The sequence below is a fragment of the Botryllus schlosseri genome, chromosome 1 (assembly GCF_051294905.1).
Source record: "Botryllus schlosseri isolate E-star chromosome 1, Bs_hap1, whole genome shotgun sequence".
In the NCBI taxonomy this organism is placed as follows: domain Eukaryota; kingdom Metazoa; phylum Chordata; class Ascidiacea; order Stolidobranchia; family Styelidae; genus Botryllus; species Botryllus schlosseri.
In genome coordinates this window covers 13582862-13603366 of record NC_137236.1, presented here as the reverse complement: position 1 = coordinate 13603366, position 20505 = coordinate 13582862, and the positions used below count along the sequence as shown (strand labels likewise).

The following is a 20505-nucleotide window of genomic DNA, read 5'->3' as shown; positions in this document are numbered from 1 at the left end:
GGGACATTTTTCAGTTACTATGTACCAGAAATGTCACGTTCACAGCCAATTGCGGCTAAATCTGCATATTACGCGCTTTGGAATATATTTTGCTGATCAAGCGATTTCCAGGTAACATGTAAGTGAGAGGCACCAATCCTGGTTAATAAATTAGAATTGATGCATCATTGAAGATCATTAATGAGGAGCTATGTGTTATTAATAAATGAGCTTTATAGCGTACCCATGTCTGACTCAAATCAAACTTGCTGAGTGATTCAACGTCTTTGATATCCAATCGAATGCTCTTGATTTGGTCAATGATGAAATGCCTAACCGAAGGCTTTGATGCATCTAACACACGGAGGAGATGTTCGGCAGTAGTCTGGTTCTAAACATATTGAAATCGTGAAAAAGACGAAATACCAGAGCATTTATTCGGAAGGCTCGTCTATACCTGTTCGTCGCAGGGGGCATCGATGACCAACGTAGCGATCTCCAGATGTCGTAGTCCACGTTTCCAAACATCAAGATCAGTCCAATATATGTTACCTCTGAGATCGAGTTCCTCAATCTTTAGAAGGGATGTCAATAGATTTAATCCGATATTCACACAGACGCAACTATTGCACGGAGCGATATTTCGTGGCAATCAATATTTAAAGGTTCGCTGCTAAGTTGCGCGAAAGCAATAACATATTTTTGGGAAAATTTATGCTTGGAGAAAATTTACGCTACGTGAAATTTTTCTTCGCTCTCCACGCGATTTAGTGTAACATATATTGATTTTGATTTGGATAATCCTCTCTCGTCGAAAGATACAATCAGAATAAATATAAAAAACCATCATTCACTGATGCAAGTTTGATTATAAGAGAGCGGAGGCCTTTTGTACGCTGTTAGTAAAAGACAGTGGTTCTCAACCTGGTAATTGTTTACAGCCCTTTTTCTGGCGATCGGGAAAATGTTGAACGTGATGGGCTTTAAAATAGGTCCAAAAAGGTGCTGACCTTTCTTAGTAATCAGCTAACCAAATTTTGAGGTGGACCACGAAACATTTTCATGTTGGTTTCATAAAAGTTTAGGAACCACTAGATAAGCAACGTACTGGTGCGGACCGGCATTTAGGATCATAAATAGTCTTATCCGTGTGAAATGAACAAAACTTAGTGATGTACAATCACGTGCATGCATTTTCGAAGTCATGACCACCACCACCACTTTACCGCTAACTCTGATGATCACGTGACACAGAAATGATAAAAATTTAGTAGGAACATATCTACGAACCAATACTTCTGACGGAATTTACTCGTGAACTTCAACAATTGTTCGCGCCGGCACGACCAGATACCAGATGCCTATATCAAACGGATAAAATGAATACCCAAATACTGAACTTGTGTCACTACTGAAATAGTTCCTTAGTTTGTGGATGTTGACGTATAAAATGTAGTGAAGCGCCCGACGATTTCATCCGGCCACTATTGCAGGGGACAGAGAGACAGACAGACAGAAGTTTATTTCCAGGTGTAAGAAAGTAATGCTATGAAATGGTGGCCAGCGATACGACCATTCGGTCTTCAAGTCAGCTGGTCACCTCATACATTAAACAGACAGTCATATATAGGCCAACATGCAATACCAATTACACATAACCCATATAATATGTATATCTATAATTAATGATTGGGCATATCAATGCTGTCAATCTAGCTATATAATAACAAGTAGTAACTAAACAGTTGGTAAAATAACAAGTAAACAGTACAAACGGTACCAAACTCTCAATGGTATGAGAATGAAGAAACTAAACAATAGCGATCAGGTTATGATTGCCAGAGCTGCTTTTTATAATGATATTTAAATTCGTTAAATGACATATTTTTTAATTCAGTTGAAATCTCACACCATAGTTTTGGTCCTAAAAAGACAATGGATCTTTGAGCCATTGAAGACACACGTGGGATAAAGTAGTTGTTAGAAGAAGCAGACCTGGTATTATAAATATGGACGTCTTTTTGGAGAAGAAATAGGCCTAACAATGCATCGGAAATATTGTCATTATGGTATCTATGCATCCACTTTGCGATTTATAAAGAGCACATTTTAGGAACTGTTATTATGTTGAGGGATCTGTATGCTTGCTGAACACTATCCCGTGGCCCTAGACGGCATATTGAGCGCATGGCTCTATTTTGTTGCACTGATAAGGCATGCAAGTACGTTTTGAAAGTTGTGCCCAAAAAATAATAGCATATAACAGGTGAGGATGAATTATGGAAAAGTATAGAGTTCTTAGAACTGATCTGGGAAGTAAACGAGAAACCCGTGACAGCACACCACAAGAACGAGAAACTTTCGACACTAACAATTCGATATGGGATCTCCAAGACATATCATTTTCAATGTGTATCCCTAGATATTTCACAGTGGCGGTTGGTTTCACAGTGACGCCATGCATAGTTATTGCAAAAGTGGGCGTGTGTGTGGGCGGGGCCTTATTGTTGCTAATCAACAGCTGAGTTTTGGAAGGGTTTATTACTAGTAGGGATGGTATGAACGTGAGGCTCACACTCGCGTTCTGTGTGTGAACCTCAGAAATTGAGAGGTTCACGTTCACAAACGAACCTTAATAGGTTCTGCACTGTGAACCTATTTCATATATTACAATTTTCACTTCATTATAACATCTTTGTACGACATTCATTGCATGGCCCTGGCAGCGTAAAAAATCCACAACAACGAGCATGCACCTTGACAATCTCAAAAATTTTACTTGCTTTGTTACAAAAATTTGTACGAAATATCCAGCTTTCCGTTTGTGAATATTTAGTGACTCACTGCTGTAGTCAGCGAATGATGCTTATTCAGCCAATTGATGAAATTGATATCGTTTTCTGATGTAAAAAATCTAGCAGGCGTACTGGGTCAATCTTGACTTCATAAGTTAATCGTCATAAAAACAAAATCCGTGCGGTTGGGTTGTTGGCTACTGCTGTATCACTTGTTAATGGGGTGATGTCGGTACCAAATACAAAACCCGTTTTACATTCTGATCGATATCAACGTAGCAATGATTTGGCGACGTTTAAAACGTCAATATGTACTTAAGCATTGTGACATTATGTGGCGCGAGTCGTCGCTAGGTATCATGTACTGTACACTGTTCATTAATATAGGCTATTTACTTCACTGAAATGTAGAGTTGAAAGTAGCAATATGACGTCACGTGACGTCATGAGGTTCAAGTTCGGGTTTACACAGAACCTTTCAAAAAGGTTCGCGTTCACACGAACCTGGACCTTTCAGAGGTTCACACCAGAGTTGGATCAATTGTAATTTGTAATTGTAATTGAATGTAAGTAATTACATTTTTCAATGTAATTGTAATGTAATTGTAATTGAAGCATTTTTATTTTGTGTAATTGTAATTGTAATTGTAATTTGACAAAAAATTTGCTCAATTACAATTTCAATTACATTAAATTGCTATTGAGACCGGACAAGCACAACATAAAATAATTGACTTATAATGCATTCTCTTTAAATGTCGACAAGGAATTTGGTGGATCCATTCGCGGAAGCCCTTGACTGCGCCCTTTCGGGCGAAGTTTTTTTTATTTTTACCGCTATGCTGGCCTCGGCTGCCATTGTATACAATTCTTAGATTACTAACCAACGGATGGATTCGCAACACGTGGCTCACGATTGAATACGCCGAAAAGCCAACTGCTGAGCCGGCTAAAAGCAGCAGAATTGATAGTACCATAGCTGGCGATCCAAACGTCGAAATTTGATATGTATGTTCCTAATCGAAAGCCAGTGTCGCACTGATTCCGCAATAAAAGTATATTTCCAGGCAATGGCACCATCCCAAAATAGTCGTGAAAGTCTGGGAATCGGCATTGTTCTGAACAATCGCTGGGCATAATTGGTAATTGTTGTGGTCATGCTGCTGCAGCGCTCTCACTTTTCAGAACAGTCGGCCTTAAACGGCTATTTTGGAGCAGTTACATTGCCCTGACGAGATTTTATTTTGTATTTTCGGAATTAGTACATCAATAGATTACGATAAAGACCAGATGCATCAAATTTGGACGCATGGATCGCCAGCTCTAGGACTACAAAGTTTGCTGCTTCTAGCCGGCTCTGCGGTACGTTTGTCGGTGCATTCATCCGTGACTCACATTTTGCGCATCTATCCGTGGGTTGGCAATCCACAATACGATTTCAGATCACGATGCTGCATCGTTATTTCGTCTGGCTAACTAACCAGACCAACGTCTTATCTGACAAAGCACGGTTTTGTTTTTACCCCTCATCCTAATTCCTACGTCCCTCGATAAAAATAATATTATTTCTTTAATTATATGCTATATACGCAAATCCAACACGTGCATATATTATAATACTTTTTCAACGACATACTGCACCCTATCCTTAATCCTAACCCATAGAAAATTAGGTAAATAACATTTTACATTTCCAATTACGTGAGCCATAATTACCGAGCATACAAAACACGCTTATATTACGTCACAATGACATCTTACATAGCATACTATGTACGCACATAAACGCATTTATTACTACACAATCTGAACTAGACTTGAATTGTTGCTAAATACGACGCTACGGTTGTCAAGGAGCACGGTTGAATTTATGATTATTCAATTACATGTTCAACAGCAGCAATTGTAATTGTAATTGTAATGTAATTGAAGCATGCAAGGAGTAATTGTAATTGTAATTGTAATTTGATATTTTTAGCATGGAGTAATTGTAATTGTAATGTAATTGAAACATTCATGAAAGTAATTGTAATTGTAATTGTAATTGAACTGAAATAATGTAATTGATCCAACTCTGGTTCACACCATCCCTAATTACTAGTTTGTTGACATTCATCCAAGTGATAATGTTTTCCATTTCAGAGTGGACTGTATGCTGGAGAGAAGCTAGGTCAGAATCGCGGGAAAATAAGCACGTATCGTCTGCAAAGAGAGTCGTGTGGAACTTTGATGCATTTGGCAGATCATTGATGTACATTATAAAAAGAATTGGACCTAAAGTTGAGCCTTGGGGAACACCGGTCTCGATTATTGAAAGGAAGACGTCATGTGATGGTCAATGTACTGTAAGCGGTTTGAAAGATAGGAACGAAATCGTTCCAGAGATTTACCTCTTATACCGTAACGCTGTAATTTTTCAAGCAATAAAGAATGGTTGACCGTGTCAAAAGCTTTTTTCAAATCTAAAAATATACTGCAGCAGACATCGTTAGAGCCTAGAGTTTAGTAATGAGATCAGTGATGGCTTGATTTGTGTTGGTGTTGTGTCGAAAGCCAAATTGGCTGCTCGATATCAGGGGATTTCGTTCAAAGAATGTCACCATTCTTTTATAGATGAGTTTCTCAAATAAAATAGCAATACACGGAAGGACTGAGATAGGCCTGAAATTATTCATGTCAGTTTTAGCTCTGGATTTGTGAACAGGAGTAATTTTGGCTATTTTTAAAGCAGCTGGGAAAATGGCCAATTCTACACATTGGTTGCAATAATACGCTAATGTGGGCCCAATTGCAGGAATGAGAGTTTTTAGTAATTCGGTAGAAATTCTATCATGACCCTCAGCCTTTCCCGTTTTTATATCTCTAACTATTTCATAGATCTCTTCCTCACTTGTGTCAGTTATAAAAAAGTAATCTAAGCTTGACCTGCAGTAAGCCACTGGGGATATATCAGTGTAATTGGCACAAGAAGAGGCCAACTTGTCACATATGGAAACAAAATGTTCATTGAGTGATTGTGAGATACTCCAAGGGTCACTAATCTTGGTGCCATCGTCTTTGATGATATTAAGTGGAAAATTTGTATTAGTACGTTTTACATTAATTAACTGTTTGATCAAACGCCAAGTTTGCCTTTGATCTCCATAATGATTGCTGAAGCAATTCATATAATATGACTCCTTTGCTTTTGATTTGATGTGATTCAATTTATTGGCATATGACTGATGTTTTTTCTATCACCCTCAGTTCCACTCAGGGACCATGTTTTATGCAAGAGATTTCTCTTTTTAATAGAGCGTACGATGCCATAAGTAATCCATGGTTTAAATTGCAGCTTTCGCTGCCTTCGTGACAATTTTTGAAGAGGAATGTGCTCATTTATCAAATGCAATATGCTCATTGAAGTTGTGTCTCGAGAGGGGGTAAAGTTATCATTATCAAATTTGTCAAATGCATCGTGCAACAGTGAGTCTCGCGATTCAAGTGTTGGGAATCTTCTATACACCTTGGTGGCATTAGTTGCAGGCGATTTAACTAGAACTTCAGCAACAAGTGGGTAATGATCAGTGAGGTCATTTTCCATAACATAAGGAAATATTGTATATGAATCGAGATTAGTGTAAATATGATCTATAAGAGTAGCAGAATGGTGTGTCACACGAGTGGGCTGCGTAATAATAGGAACAGTGCCTAGCGAGTTTAGCATGAATGAATAGTCTTTTTCAAAAGCAGATTGGGATAGAATGTTGATATTTATATCCCCAAGGATGAAAAATGTTTTCTTATCAGCGCATAACTTCCTGATAGATTGATCAAGAGCCATGACAAAGTCTGTTCTAGATGACTTGGGATGTCGATAGATTACTGCTACTATGATGCTGTGGCCACTGGTTATAGCAGAGTCAATTTCGACCCATACTTGGTCAGTGCCAGGAATATTCAACTTATAAGAATCCACTATATAGGATCGTAAATAGGTTTTGATATATAAGGCTACACCCCCTGCTCTGGGGGGAGATGGGGAGGGAAAAAATGAGTACCCATCGAGGTCTATATTGGTTGGGGGACACTCTGGCAGTCTGGTTTCAGAGATACCAATGATACTGCGGATTGAGTCCAACTGGAAGATGATGTCACTAAAGTCATCATAATGGCTGGAAAGTGAAACAATATCGAAATGCATAAGTGTAAGTGAGCGATTGTTCAAGAGCTTGAATCTGATATCCGCCGTGGATAAGGTATTGCAGTCTTTTACGTTGTCGTATTCAAAGTCTGAGATGTCAAGTCGATCGTGTTGACCTGTTGTGGGCAGGGCTTTGGAGCAGTCGTAAATTTGCATTGCTCCAGCTCCGGCTCCGGAGCTTTCTTCTATCATACAATAGCTCCGGCTCCAGCTCCGGCGCCGCATTATTATCACTGCTCCGGCTCCAGCTCCGGCTCCGGCTCTGAAAACTATCGAAGGTTTCTGTCTATTTCAGGGGTGGGTAACCCGCGGCCTCCGGGCCATATGTGGCCCGCGAGCTAACTTCCCATTATATCATCGAAATTCTATTATATTATCGAAATTGAATTGCTCAGACGGTGAGCTTGCAAGGCCAACCAAAAATATGATTTGTCCGGCCGCGACACTTGGGATGTTAATGACTAAAATATCAGTTGCGACGCTTTGGCAGATCCGGGGTCCATTCACATTTCTAGTAAATCATCTTACATTACAATAAACTAAAAGAGTAGTTAAATTTTTCTTCACGCTTCACGTGTTTAATTGTCACACGATTTCTTTCTTTGTAGCCTAGCCTACCTCCTCCTGAAAATGAAAAAAAAAACGCCTGATTCAGCAAATTGAGTTTAACTAGATTCGCAATTACGAGGAAAAGTATTTTCGCGTTTGCCCTCGCAGAAAGATCGTCGACGATGAAATGTAGGCAAAAAATTATTGTCGTATATTAGCGGAAATCTTCGATATCGATATGTCCAGATGCCGAATAGTCCTGTCCTTGCAAACTGAGCCCAGCAAGCGGTATACAGTCGACCCGCAATATACCCAAGTAATAATAATATATACTTTGAAATTTTTACGCGCCTGGCGCGGCGAGTGGGCAGCGCACTCTTTCGTTGATTTCATGTGGCCTTTTAGCCGAAAAGGTTGGCCCCCTGATCTATATAGATTACTAATTTACCAGTAGGTTAGTTATCTATAGTAATCAAGAGTTATCTATAGTAATCAAGAGTTATCTATAGTAATCAAGAGTCTGCCAACTGCCAGTAACATAGTAACATCGGATGCAGCAACGAAGACATAGGTGCCGCCGTGCCGGCTTGTGACGTCATTATGAATACTTGTCAATTGTCGATAACAACTTAGTTGCACTAGAACGCACTTTACTCCATGCCATTGCTGTGTATTATTCAACTGTAACTGTAGTAAGAGCAATATGGGCTGATATCACGACCTCATCAATAGAAATTCTATTTGTATCAAATTGTTGAAATGGCCACTGGTTTGACGTTCGGTATTGGCGCACTCGTTACTAGTCCATCCGGTGTCGATCAAGTTTATCGCAATATAATATTTTCCCGCTTAAACGAATCGAATTAAACACTGCGCCATGCCCATAACGAATTAAACTATGCAGTATGCACATTGCACAATGCACACTTACAAGTCACAGTGCGCGATAATCCGGGAATACTAAATATCAAGCAGACATCCAGAATGAATTTACGAAACAGATGATTACAAATTGGAAATCGCGTATCAAATCAGTAATTCATAGTCTCCAACATGAAATACCATGGGGTCCTTTCATCACATCGAGTAGCTCGCACCGCGACAATTTTTTGCTGAGTGTAACGGCGTTTTGGGCTACTCTTCTGCCATCCCCTATTTACGCTCGAAAATCCTCACTGAAGTGAATGACGATCATGCGCAGGAATGAATTCCAATTCGCATGCATAATTGCATACACAATAACACTGTCCAATTTCGCGACCTGATTAAAAAACGATCACGAAAGAACGAGTATGTGCTGATCCGATTCATAGCAACGATGAGATGGAATTTCTCGGCTCGTGCTCGTCATATCTACATGTGCAACGAAATCAGGTTTTTATCCCCTCTCCAACCGCACAATTGACCAACAAGGTTGTGCTGATGATGAAATTGCGGGTATGCCGAATACCCACAATATTCACAGGCATATTTAGTAGGGATGGTGTGAACGTGAGGTTCACGTTCGCGTTCTGTGTGTGAACCTCGGAAATTTAGAGGTTCGTGTTCACAACAGAACCTTGGTAGGTTCTGCACTGTGAACCTTTTGGTAAATTGTAATTTTCACTCCATTATAAGATCTTTGGCTCAAATTTATTGCATTTCAACTGCGGGCCACTCCATGCATGGTGCTGCGGCAGCATAAAAAATCAACGCTTAACGAGCATGCACCATGCACCTCGACAACCTTAAAAGTTTTTGTTGCTTTGTTGCAAAAATTTTCTCGGAATAACCAGCTTTCCGTTTGTGAATATTTAGTGACTATCTGCTGTGAGCTTGACCCGCAATCACACAACATCACGAGCGATATACGTAGTCAGCGAATGATGCTTATTCAACCAATCAATGACATTGATATCGTCTTCTGATGTAAAAAATCGAACGGGCGTACGGGGTCAATCTTGACTTCATATCTTTACTGTATCATTAAAACCAAATCCGTGCGATTAAGGTGCTTGCTACTGCTGCATAACTTGTTGTTGTTTGTGGTATCGGTAGCGAGTATTGAAACCCGTTGTACACTCTGCTCCATATCAATGTAGCAATACTCAGACTCCGAACACATTGTCTGGTCTGGCTAAGACCGTTAAGGCGTAAGCTTATATTCCTTGGTAAGTCCTCGTCGAAATTGTTGGCAAATCGACGGAATGTATTGATTTTACGCAATTATTATATCCTTTGATTACCGCTGTTGATACATTTAGCGACGTTTAAAACGCCGATTTGTACTTCAGCATTGTGACATTATGTGGACCAGTCTTCGCTAGATATCGTGTACATTAATATAGGCTATCACTTCATTGGAAGATAGGGTTGGAATTAGCAATATGACGTCACGTGACGTCACGAGGTTCACGTTCGTGTTCACACAGAACCTTTCAAAAAGGTTCGCGTTCACACGAACCTGAACCTTTCAGAGGTTCACACCATCCCTAATATTTAGCATACCGAGGTTCGGCACTCATGTATGAACCACTGTTTTTGACCAAATCATTCAAACGGCCTTAACCGAATCTATGAATACACCGTTCTCTTAAAATTCGATTACAATTAGACTTATTTCAGTATATAATGTTTTTTTTTTGTTGCATTCGTTGTGAGGGCGGCGGTTCTATATTAAACTTGAAACAACGCGCGAATAAATTTCCAAGTATCATAAATCTTCTTAAAAATAATATTGGTTAAGTTGATTTACGAAAACAAATTTCATCCTAATTAATGCTTTCAAAATTCCGGACTAGGCGTATTTTGAAATTACCCCCCGGATGCAGTTTGACCAGTGAAATTCCGGACTTGTCTGGGAAAATCCGGACGTATGGCAACCCTAGTATAACGTTACCTTAATATGCAGATCCCCTGTTCTATTGGCCAGAACGAGTAATAGATCCTTGTCGATACCGCAATTACGGAGAGTAAGTGATTTCATGGTACTGCATCTTCCAATCAACGAACATAACATGCTCATTGAGGCGGATGTAATGGCCTTGTGCGATAGGTCGAGATCTGTCGCATAATCTTTCATAACATCAAAATCGTCAGCCTCTTGCAGGGACGTCAAAAGATCCAGTTTTTCAGCTGGAGGTAGAACTTCCTTTAATTGGTCCTTGAAACTTTGGAGGAGATATGCGGCTTTGGATGCCAAGTCGTCTGTTTTATTGAAAAAGAGAAGATAGTGTCCACAGAATTGGGTGAGATGAATGAGCTGTCTTCTCAACAAAAGGATGCTCAAATGTTGCATTGTATTGATTTAGGTCATTTTTGGGAGTGACCGTCTGATGTTGGTCATTATCGGCGTTTCATATTCATGCGTGTGTAAATTTACATGCAAATATATACGTGTGTGTGTGTGTGTGTGTGTGTGTGTGTGTGTGTGTGTGTGTGTGTATGCGTTTCACTCATGCCTTGTTTTTGTCACTATGATATAAACTATAAATCGCCTGGTGAACATTACATTACTGGGGAACAATTTTTTGAATGACAAAATTGTTGGTTCTGATTTTTCACTTGATTTTGGCTAATTTTGGTGTACTGATCTCAAAAATGCTTCATTCACGTCAAGTTTTTCTTTACAGGATACAGCCTATATATCCTCAACTTTTCACGACTTTAGCCGTATTGCTTAGCCATACGTGTCAGGAATACACACGGCGACACACTGATCATATAATAAGTTACATAGGCCTACCCAAAGGTTCAAATGAATTATTGAGCTTGAGCAAAAGGCACGGGTATCGATCGAAATGGATGCTTTCCTCATTTATCTAACTTGGAAGGCAATCATCAAAGGACAATTTTAATGCAAACTACAGGATTTGGCAAGAAATATAATCATAATATCGGCTATCAGCTACACGAGCAATGATTCAGATGTTTCAGTGTAACTTCAAACAGCGGTACGTTCGAAGATTCGAATCATGACGAAGATCACAGTGATAGCAGGCCTCATGACGGAGCTGATTCGCGACGTAGCGTCGTCCATCAACCAGAGCTATGGGGTCGGTGGAGTTAGAGTCGGAGTTTTGCTAATTTTCGTTTGATGGATGCGGAGTCGGAGTCGTGAACACCATAGTGGCTGGAGTCGGAGCCGGAGTCGGAGCCGTGGAAAAAATACTGGTTGGAGTCGGAGTCAGAGTTTGTGAAAATGACCCTGACTCCGACTCCGACTCCGACTTCGGCCAACCAAAGTTTGATAAGCCAGGCCGCAAAATTTGATGATGACTAAAACATCAGTTCTGACGTATTGGCGTAACCAGGGGCCAGCCACATTTATCGCAGATCTTCGTATATGACCATTGACCATAAAGTAGAACATTTCGTAGCATATTTATTTGACTTGAAATTTTTCTCAGCACTTTACATGATTTATTGTCATTAGATTTCTTGCTTTTTAGTATTGGAGCCCCCTCCTGCAAATTATAAACACGCTCTATTCACAGAATTGAGTCAAAATATATTCGCAATTACGAGATAACGTGTCGTCCAATATGCGACTTCGCTTGTGCGCTCGCAGCGAGATCGTCGGCGACGGAAAATTTGCACAAAATGATAGAGGCATGTTCACCGAAACCGTCGATATTGCTATAATAAAACGCCGAATAATCCTGTCCTTGCCAAATCAGCCCAGTGGTATACAGATACGACCCCCCCCCCCAATATATGTAAATAACTTCTTCATTGATAGAATTCATTCATTACCTTTGAAATAGCGCTACCAGGGCATGACTGCACACTATACACAGTTGCATGACATAATTGTTATCAATGTCAAAGAGTAGTATTAGAAGTCTTGTTTGCAATGCTACCTAATTCGGTTCGCTCCTATCGGACAACTACGAAAAGGTTATCAACATTTTAGTTGCCCGCGCAATGATTCATAAATCGTGTCCCTTTGGTCGAAAAGGTTGGTCACCCTTGGTATACATAAAATTAGATATTATTTGCAAATTACAATTCAGTTAGAATATCACAATATGCATCTTCAAGATGCAGTCGCAAATTGGTTCATTTTTGGAATTATAGACTACCATCATAGAGCAAATACATCCGCTGCTTTTGTTAAATTTTAAAATCGATGTAAATATAACCAAACAATGCTTCTCACTTGACATAATTAAAAATATTTGTAGTGTAGCTTAGCTGCTTAGGTCGAACAAATGATTAAGAAAGACTGCAAATCCAAGTCCTTGAATACTTGAGTAGGTACATATAGACTAGACATAGGCTATGCTCTTTGACTACTTCCTAAATTTCCTTAATGACCAATGTCTATTAGTAGTAAAGTAAGAGTGCAGTCCTTGTAATCAGTATAGCGTGTAATGAGAAAATTAGTCAGTTTAGTTGCTGACTCATACACACCACATACACTTCGGTTTTTATTTACATTTCAATTAGACCGGATTGGATATATGCCATGTTTGAATGATTCATACATATTGCGATATTAGAGAGTCCATGTGGCAAAAACTTATACATGAAAAAGTGGAAGAATATTTAGAAAGGTACTCCTTCACGTTAATTGCATGGTGAATAATTCGAGCGGTGCCACAATGAAACAATTTTGCATGCCACCGTTAATCAGATGTTTGCATTTGTTTATTGTTTATATGATAATCATTTAACCGTCACCGTGGCATATAATTTTCGAAGTAAATTGGTTATACTGTTGCAGTCGGAGTCGTAGTCGGTATATTGAAAATATGTGGAGTCGGAGTCAGAGCCGGAGTCGGTGGTAAAATTTACCGACTCCACAGCCCTGCCATCAACGCAAGTTAAATGATTTTGCATAGGCTTTGTGGCTTGGAATAAAATTCTTTGAATCTTTTAGCATCCATGCGGATTCAAAAATGACTAGGGCTCCTAGGAAAGGGAGAGAAGGTTTTACTCAAAAGGATCCGCCTTTCTCCAAAAATGCGAAGTAGTAGGATGGGTATCGTTTGGCGCCCGCCAAAGCGACACCTTGTGATTCAGTGGTGCGAAAACTATGATGTCTATGCAAGGCTTTATTCTCCGGATAATATTATTATGTGTATTTAGGACTTTATATTTTGGCGGATAATATGAGCTCTCAGATAACACGTTTTTGTGAATGTGAATTTGAATTCAATTGATTTATGTGCGTATTTATATCTGCAATAACACTTTGCTAACGGAATTCAGTTATTGTCATGATAACGAAAAACTATGATGTCCATACAAGGCTATATTCGCCAGATATTATTATTATGTGTATTTAGGACTTTGAATTTTCACGGATATTATGAACAACGCTGAACTAGGTGTGGTTTTAGGATGATATATCAAAATTCTACACATCATCACTAATTAATTATTAAAAAATGCGATTTTGAGCGCTGCGACTTGATAATAATAATCCCAGCGCTTCTGCTGCATGATTTTTTGTGATAATGACCTTGGTAACATTCAGAGTCTGTAACGATTGTTTTGATGTACATTATAGCAATACCCCACTAAACTATAGGCGGGTATATTACTCTATTGCTCAGAGATAACTCATCCGTTCATATTTTTAAACTTGATTTTATGTATACAAGTTACGGTCTCTGCAGGCTCCACATTTTACGACTTATTTTCATTAGACGCAGGCAAGCGATTCTCAAGTTCGGAGCTATACGGAAACAAATCACTGGCATGTGCGCGTTCCGAAGTCGTAATTACGATTCAGCCCTATTCATGTCACTAGAATAAGGGTAATTAAACCGACAGTGAAACGCCGCCGGCGTCTTATAACGTAATAATGTAAGCTGCGTCGGGTGCTGCTATAATGTTAGGAGCGAATATAGTAGAAAGTCCACGTCTGGACACCTGTAAGCAGGTGCGCATACTACCGTAGTAAAACGCATAACAGATTTCACGCGAAAGTCGATATTGCTTTGTGATGATTTTGATGTTGTTAGAGTATGTATGTTCACGAAGACTGCGATATCGCACGGATAAATACATCATAACTTGACTTGATAATAAGAGAGAGAGAGAGAGAGATATGATATTCTTTCTCGCCTGCACCATCGAGATGCTTCGGCGACGGAGTTGCGATACGGCCCCATGAGGTCATCTAGTCTGCGCCCCCGTTTTTTTTCTCCTCCACGCTATCCGTGATTGCTGAGCGCCTAGCAGGATAACTGCGGATACCATTTTTCGAGTCTTTGGTATGACCCGGCCGGGGATCGAACCCACGACCTACCGCTCGAGAAGCCGGACGCACAACCATTACACTATCTCGCTCGGTCCCTAGAATAATATAAAATGCGATTTTGAGTGCAGACAGATCGCGGTTTAGATTTCCGAGGTCTCCACATTTTCAGCCTTATTATCAGCTCGCAGCACAACCGCTACCTGTATAATGTTTGCATGTCGAGTATAAGGGTATTTAACTCAGCACTAAAATGCCAACGGACTAGCCGCAGGGGCCCGGTTCTCGTCGCTATAATTGAACGAACACCTTCGCCGCAGGTACGCGATCCCCGACGTTATAATGATAGGGACAAATTAGCCGCATGAAAGCGAGTCTAATGAATATAACGACTGACAACAAGTTAGTTGAAAAGTAAAACTAATCGTGACCTATGCAAGACGGCGTGAAACAGCGCTTTCGCGCGATTCTTGTAGTGACCACATTTCATACGATTCAGTCCTTTTCATGTCACTAGAATAAGGGTAATTAAACCGACAGTGAAACGCCGCCGGCGTCTTATAACGTAATAATGTAAGCTGCGTCGGGTGCTGCTATAATGTTAGGAGCGAATATAGTAGAAAGTCCACGTCTGGACACCTGTAAGCAGGTGCGCATACTACCGTAGTAAAACGCATAACAGAATTCATGCAAAAGTCGATATTGCTTTGTGATGATTTTGATGTTGTTCGATACCGATTGGGAAGATAGGACTCCTAATTTCCTAACTAACTACATAATCTCTCGTTACGTAGCCAGAAGCATAACGGAATATACGCAAAATCGGTATTGCTCTGCGATAATTTTGACCACTATGTTTTGATAATAACTTGCTTCCGAGAAATAAATAACATTCAATATACGTCAGATGATACTTTTCCTTGATATTCTATTATGTGTATTTAGGGATAATGCGACATCACTATGTTGGCGACAGGCCTGATTTGAACACACTAATTTTGCGAATTAAACTTATCGCCCAACACGGACACTCAATGAAGAGCACCCTGGAGACTCACATAAATGCTCCACAATTCTTAGATACCGATAAAGTAGTCTAAAACCTAGTCACTTTTTACGTGGAGGGAGAACATAGCGAAGCACTTGTACATTTTGGAGTACTCAAGTATAGGTTTGGCCTGCTTGCGCTATACTTAATGAAGTGATTAACTATTTACACTGCATCTACTTCTATTTCAGAGATTTTCGGTCTTCGACCAAACTATACCTTCAATACTTACTTTTTAACTCACTCGGAAATCATTACTTCATGTACTTTAGTAGGACTTTACTGCTACAATGTACTTTTTTCAGTGGACCAGTGGTCTTGGTGAGTGGTGTCAGTTTCATCTATATCCTACGAAAAGCTACTTGAGTACTTTACGGGTTCGTATCATCGCAAATAATATATTCTAAACATGTTTAGATAGCGAGGAGTTGTAATTATAGGTGAAAGAGACAAATTTTATCTAAAACTGAAACTGTAAAGTACCGATAAAGTAGTCTAGAGTATTTTTTATGTTTATTCAGCTCAACGAATATCTTCATATTGGCTTGCTTACTACATTTTAAAGATTTTCTACGCTAGAAAAATCGCTGTAACATGATAAGTATATTATAATTAATCTTATAAGCGCGGCAGAGTACATTCGAGTTAATTCATTTAATTAGCTTATGTTTTTGAAATTATTTGGTTTCCGAATTCTATCTAAAACTGAAACCGACGAGTATCGGTAAAAGCAGTCTTAAACCGTAGTCACGTATTACGTGGAGGGAGTCGATAGCGAAGTACTCGTGCATTTTGCAGTACTCAAGTATAGGTTTTATCTGCTTGCACTATACTTAATCAAGTGATTAACTATTTACACTGCATCTACTTCTATTTCAGAGTATTCGGTTTTCGGGTAAACTATACCTGCAATACTTACTTTTTAACTCACTCGGAAATCATCACTTCTTGTACTTTACTAGAAATTTACTGCTACTAAATGTTGAAATGTACTGTTTTCAGCTGTCTCGATGAGTGGTGCTAGTTTCATCTATATCCTACGACGCATTTTCGCGCCGCAGAATGACTTATCGCAATAAAAATAACAGAAATACTTCAAGAATTTGCGAACTCTCAGTGCGCAATATTTGAGTTTTACGAAGTACCCTTCAAAGTGAGCCAACATCTTGGATATTATCCAAAACCACATAAAATTTCGCTTCGAACGAGGTATCCTTTAAAATTAGATAGAAGTAATCATTTCCGAGTAAGTAAAACGTTAGTACTCTAGGTCTATTTCTGTTTAATACTCTAGCTATCATGAAGTTGGTGTACTCCAATATCAAAAGGACTTGAGAGTATTTGGTGCATGTAGGCAAAAAACCTACTTGGGTATTCTCAAGAAGTACGAGTACTATACTTAACAACTCTGAAAGTTAGCGCAGTTTGTGGCATTTTTATGCCATCGAAATTTGCGTGCTTCTCCCTATCTTATGTTAATAGTTTTCCTGTTCTATCTACTTTACAAGATTCAGTGTAGAAGTTTAGTGAAAGTGTAAGAGTTTAGCAAAAGCAGTTTTTGATAATAGCATTTGTCAAGGTGATACAAACGTAACCTCAAACTACTTTAAAATATATAGTCCTAAAAGTAGGTAGTTTCTCCTGAAAAACCGGTAGGTAGAAGTGTAAATATCCTACAAACATAACCACCTATATCAGTTACTTTTCAATCCCTAATTGTACTTGTATTCCAGCAAAATTACGAATCGTTGAGTATCGAGCGATAGCCTCTATCATACTTGCGGAGAATAAGGATTTGGTACACGAGTATCAAATTAGAGTAAATTGAGTAAACTTAAGAGGTTATTAGTGATTCTGCTGGAGTTTATATGAAGGCTAGTCCTGATAAAACCTTGATTATTTCAGAAAAGAATAGAGGGCTTCTTTCGATATTTTGATAGTCTCCGTCGTACTGTCGGATGTCATGAAATTGTATACATGCCATCTAGTACTACGGAAAATATCAAGGCTGGTACTCAATGGTTCTGTTAGTAATTATATGGAATGTGTGGGAATCGAATTGGAGCGTAACGTATGCTCCTATGGCATAGAGCCCTACGAAATGAGTCCACATACCCCGTAAAATTCCACTCCAAGCGCTGCAGCTTAGCTCAAGCGAACAAGTATTTCGTACTTTAGGTGTCAAATCATCTTTCTTATGATAAATGAGCATAGGGAGAATTAATCAGAAAATTTTGTAGAGTACCGTAGGCATCGATACATTGAGTGAAATGGGCTTCCTTATCTTAAATTGAAACGGACAGAATAAATCGAAACAATTTGCAGAGTACCGTAGGCTTCAAGACATAGCTCAGGCTGAGATTACAGCCTAATAACGAGGGCATCGAGTGGGATGTTATAGGAAGCAAGACGAATCATTGTAAAAGTGTTGAAACTTAATTACATCTGTAATTCCATCACTAAAGTTGTTCACGCATAGGTACGTGCTACGCTTCCGCAAACAGATTCACGCGAAGTTGGTATAGAACTGCGTTAGGTTTAAAGGTGTTCCATCATGAAATGTGTGATGAAATTTGATATGTTCCATTGTCATAATGTCCTACACCTGTGAACCAATCTTCAAGTTTCGCTTTCAATGTTTATCTCGGTAATTCCGTTATTAAAGTTGAGTATGCATAAGTACGTGCTACGCTCCCGTAAAAGTCGGTATGGAACTGCGTTAGTTTTAAAGTTGTTCAATCATGAAATGCGTAACAAAATTTGACATGGTGCATTGTCATAATGTCTTACAACTGCGTACCGAGTTTCAAGGTGGGGAGTCGATTATAAACATGGTAATTCCTTTATTAAAGTTGACTATGTATAGGTACGTGCTACGCTACGGAAAAACAGATTTGGCCAAAAGTCTGTATAGAACTGCGTTGGTTTTAAAGGTGTTACATCATGAAATGTCTGACGAAATTAGGTATGGTGCATTGTTATTATGTCCTACAACTGCGTACCAACGTTCAAGGTGAGAATTTAATGTTTAGCATGCTAATTCTGTTATTAAAATTGACTATGTATGGGTATATGCTATGTTCACGAAAAACAGATATGCGTAAAAGTCGGAATTCGACTGCGCTAGTTTTAAAGGTGTTCCATCATTAGATGTGTGATGAAATTTAGCATGGTGCATTGCCATAATGTCCTACAACTACGTATCAAGTTTCGAGTTGGGATTCAATGTTAAGCATGGTAATTCCGTAATTAAAGTTGGCTATGTATGGGTACGTGCTATACGCTCCCGCAAAACAGATGTACGCAAAAAGTCGATGTAGAGCCGCGTTAGTTTTAAAGTTGTTCCATCATGAAATGTGTGATGGGATTAGGTATGGTGCATTGTTATAACGTCCTATAACCGCGTACCAACTTTCACGGTGGGAATTCAATGTTTAACACGGTAATTCTGCTATTAAAATTGACTATGTATAGGTATATGTTATGTTCACGCAAAACAGATATGCGTAAAAGTCGGTATTCGACTGCGTTAGTTTTAAAGGTGTTCCATCATTAAATGTGTGATGAAATTTAGCATGGTGCATTACCATAATGTCCTACAACTACGTATCAAGTTTGGAGTTGGCATTCAATGTTGAGCATGGTAATTCCGTTATTAAAGTTGACAATGTATAGGTACGTGCTATACGCTCCCGCAAAACAGATGTACGCAAAAAGTCGATGTAGAGCCGCGTTAGTTTTAAAGTTGTTCCATCATGAAATGTGTGATGGGATTAGGTGTGGTGCATTGTTATAATGTCCTATAACCGCGTACCAACTTTCAAGGTGGGAATTCAATGTTTAACACGGTAATTCTGCTATTAAAATTGACTATGTACAGGTATATGCTATGTTCACGCAAAACAGATATGCGTAAAAGTCGGTATTCGACTGAGTTAGTTTTAAAGGTGTTCCATCATTAAATGTGTGATGAAATTTAGCATGGTGCATTACCATAATGTCGTAGAACTACGTATCAAGTTTCGAGTTGGGATTCAATGTTAAGCATGGTAATTCCGTTATTAAAGTTGACAATGTATAGGTACGTGCTATACGCTCCCGCAAAACAAATGTACGCAAAAAGTCGATGTAGAGCCGTGTTAGTATTAAAGTTGTTCCATTATGAAATGCATGAGGAAATTTGGTATGCTGCATAATCACAATGTCCTACAACTACGTACCAAGTTTCAAGGTTAGGAGTCATATATTAGCATGGTAATTCTGTTATTAAAGCTGACTATGTATATGTACATGCTACCGAAAACAGATTTAGGCAAAAGTTGCTATAGAACTGCGTTAGTTTTGAAGTTTTTCCATCATGAAATGTGTGATGAAATTTGGTATGCTGCATAATCACAATGCCCTGGAGCTCATTTAGATACGTTTTTTAATGTAGTTACGCAGTCTAGTTGTTTTGCTGTAAGGAAAAAATCATTAGATAACTCGATACAACTAGTTCAACACGCGTTGATGTAACTTTCCTCATTTGTATGCATAGCCTACGCGAAAGTGGTTACCGAATTTTTCGATTAGTTTATATTCCGTATTTTATTTGAAACTGAAACTGTTAAGTACTATTTAAAGTGTTATAAAATGTGAAAAAGTGTACAAGTAGAATTATTATTATGTCATGAATAAGTAGTTTACAAATTCATACGATTTTTCTTGTTGCGTTCCGGGATAAAATGTAATTTTCCGTTGTTTTTTTTAAATAAAATTAGTA

General features: G+C 38.9%; 1 protein-coding gene across 2 annotated transcripts in view; it reads right to left on the bottom strand.

Annotated features, from left to right (window-relative positions):
* The window catches only part of LOC145442454 (NLR family CARD domain-containing protein 3-like), a 34753-nt gene that overhangs the window by 374 nt on the left and 13874 nt on the right, over nucleotides 1-20505 (bottom strand). For both annotated transcript variants that reach the window (XM_080320378.1, XM_080320370.1), the window contains 3 exons: nucleotides 10385-10692; nucleotides 437-553; nucleotides 224-370 (listed from right to left, as the gene is read on the bottom strand). In XM_080320378.1, coding sequence (XP_080176504.1) covers nucleotides 224-370; nucleotides 437-553; nucleotides 10385-10692 — 572 coding nt within the window. The remainder of the gene's footprint in view (nucleotides 1-223; nucleotides 371-436; nucleotides 554-10384; nucleotides 10693-20505) is intronic.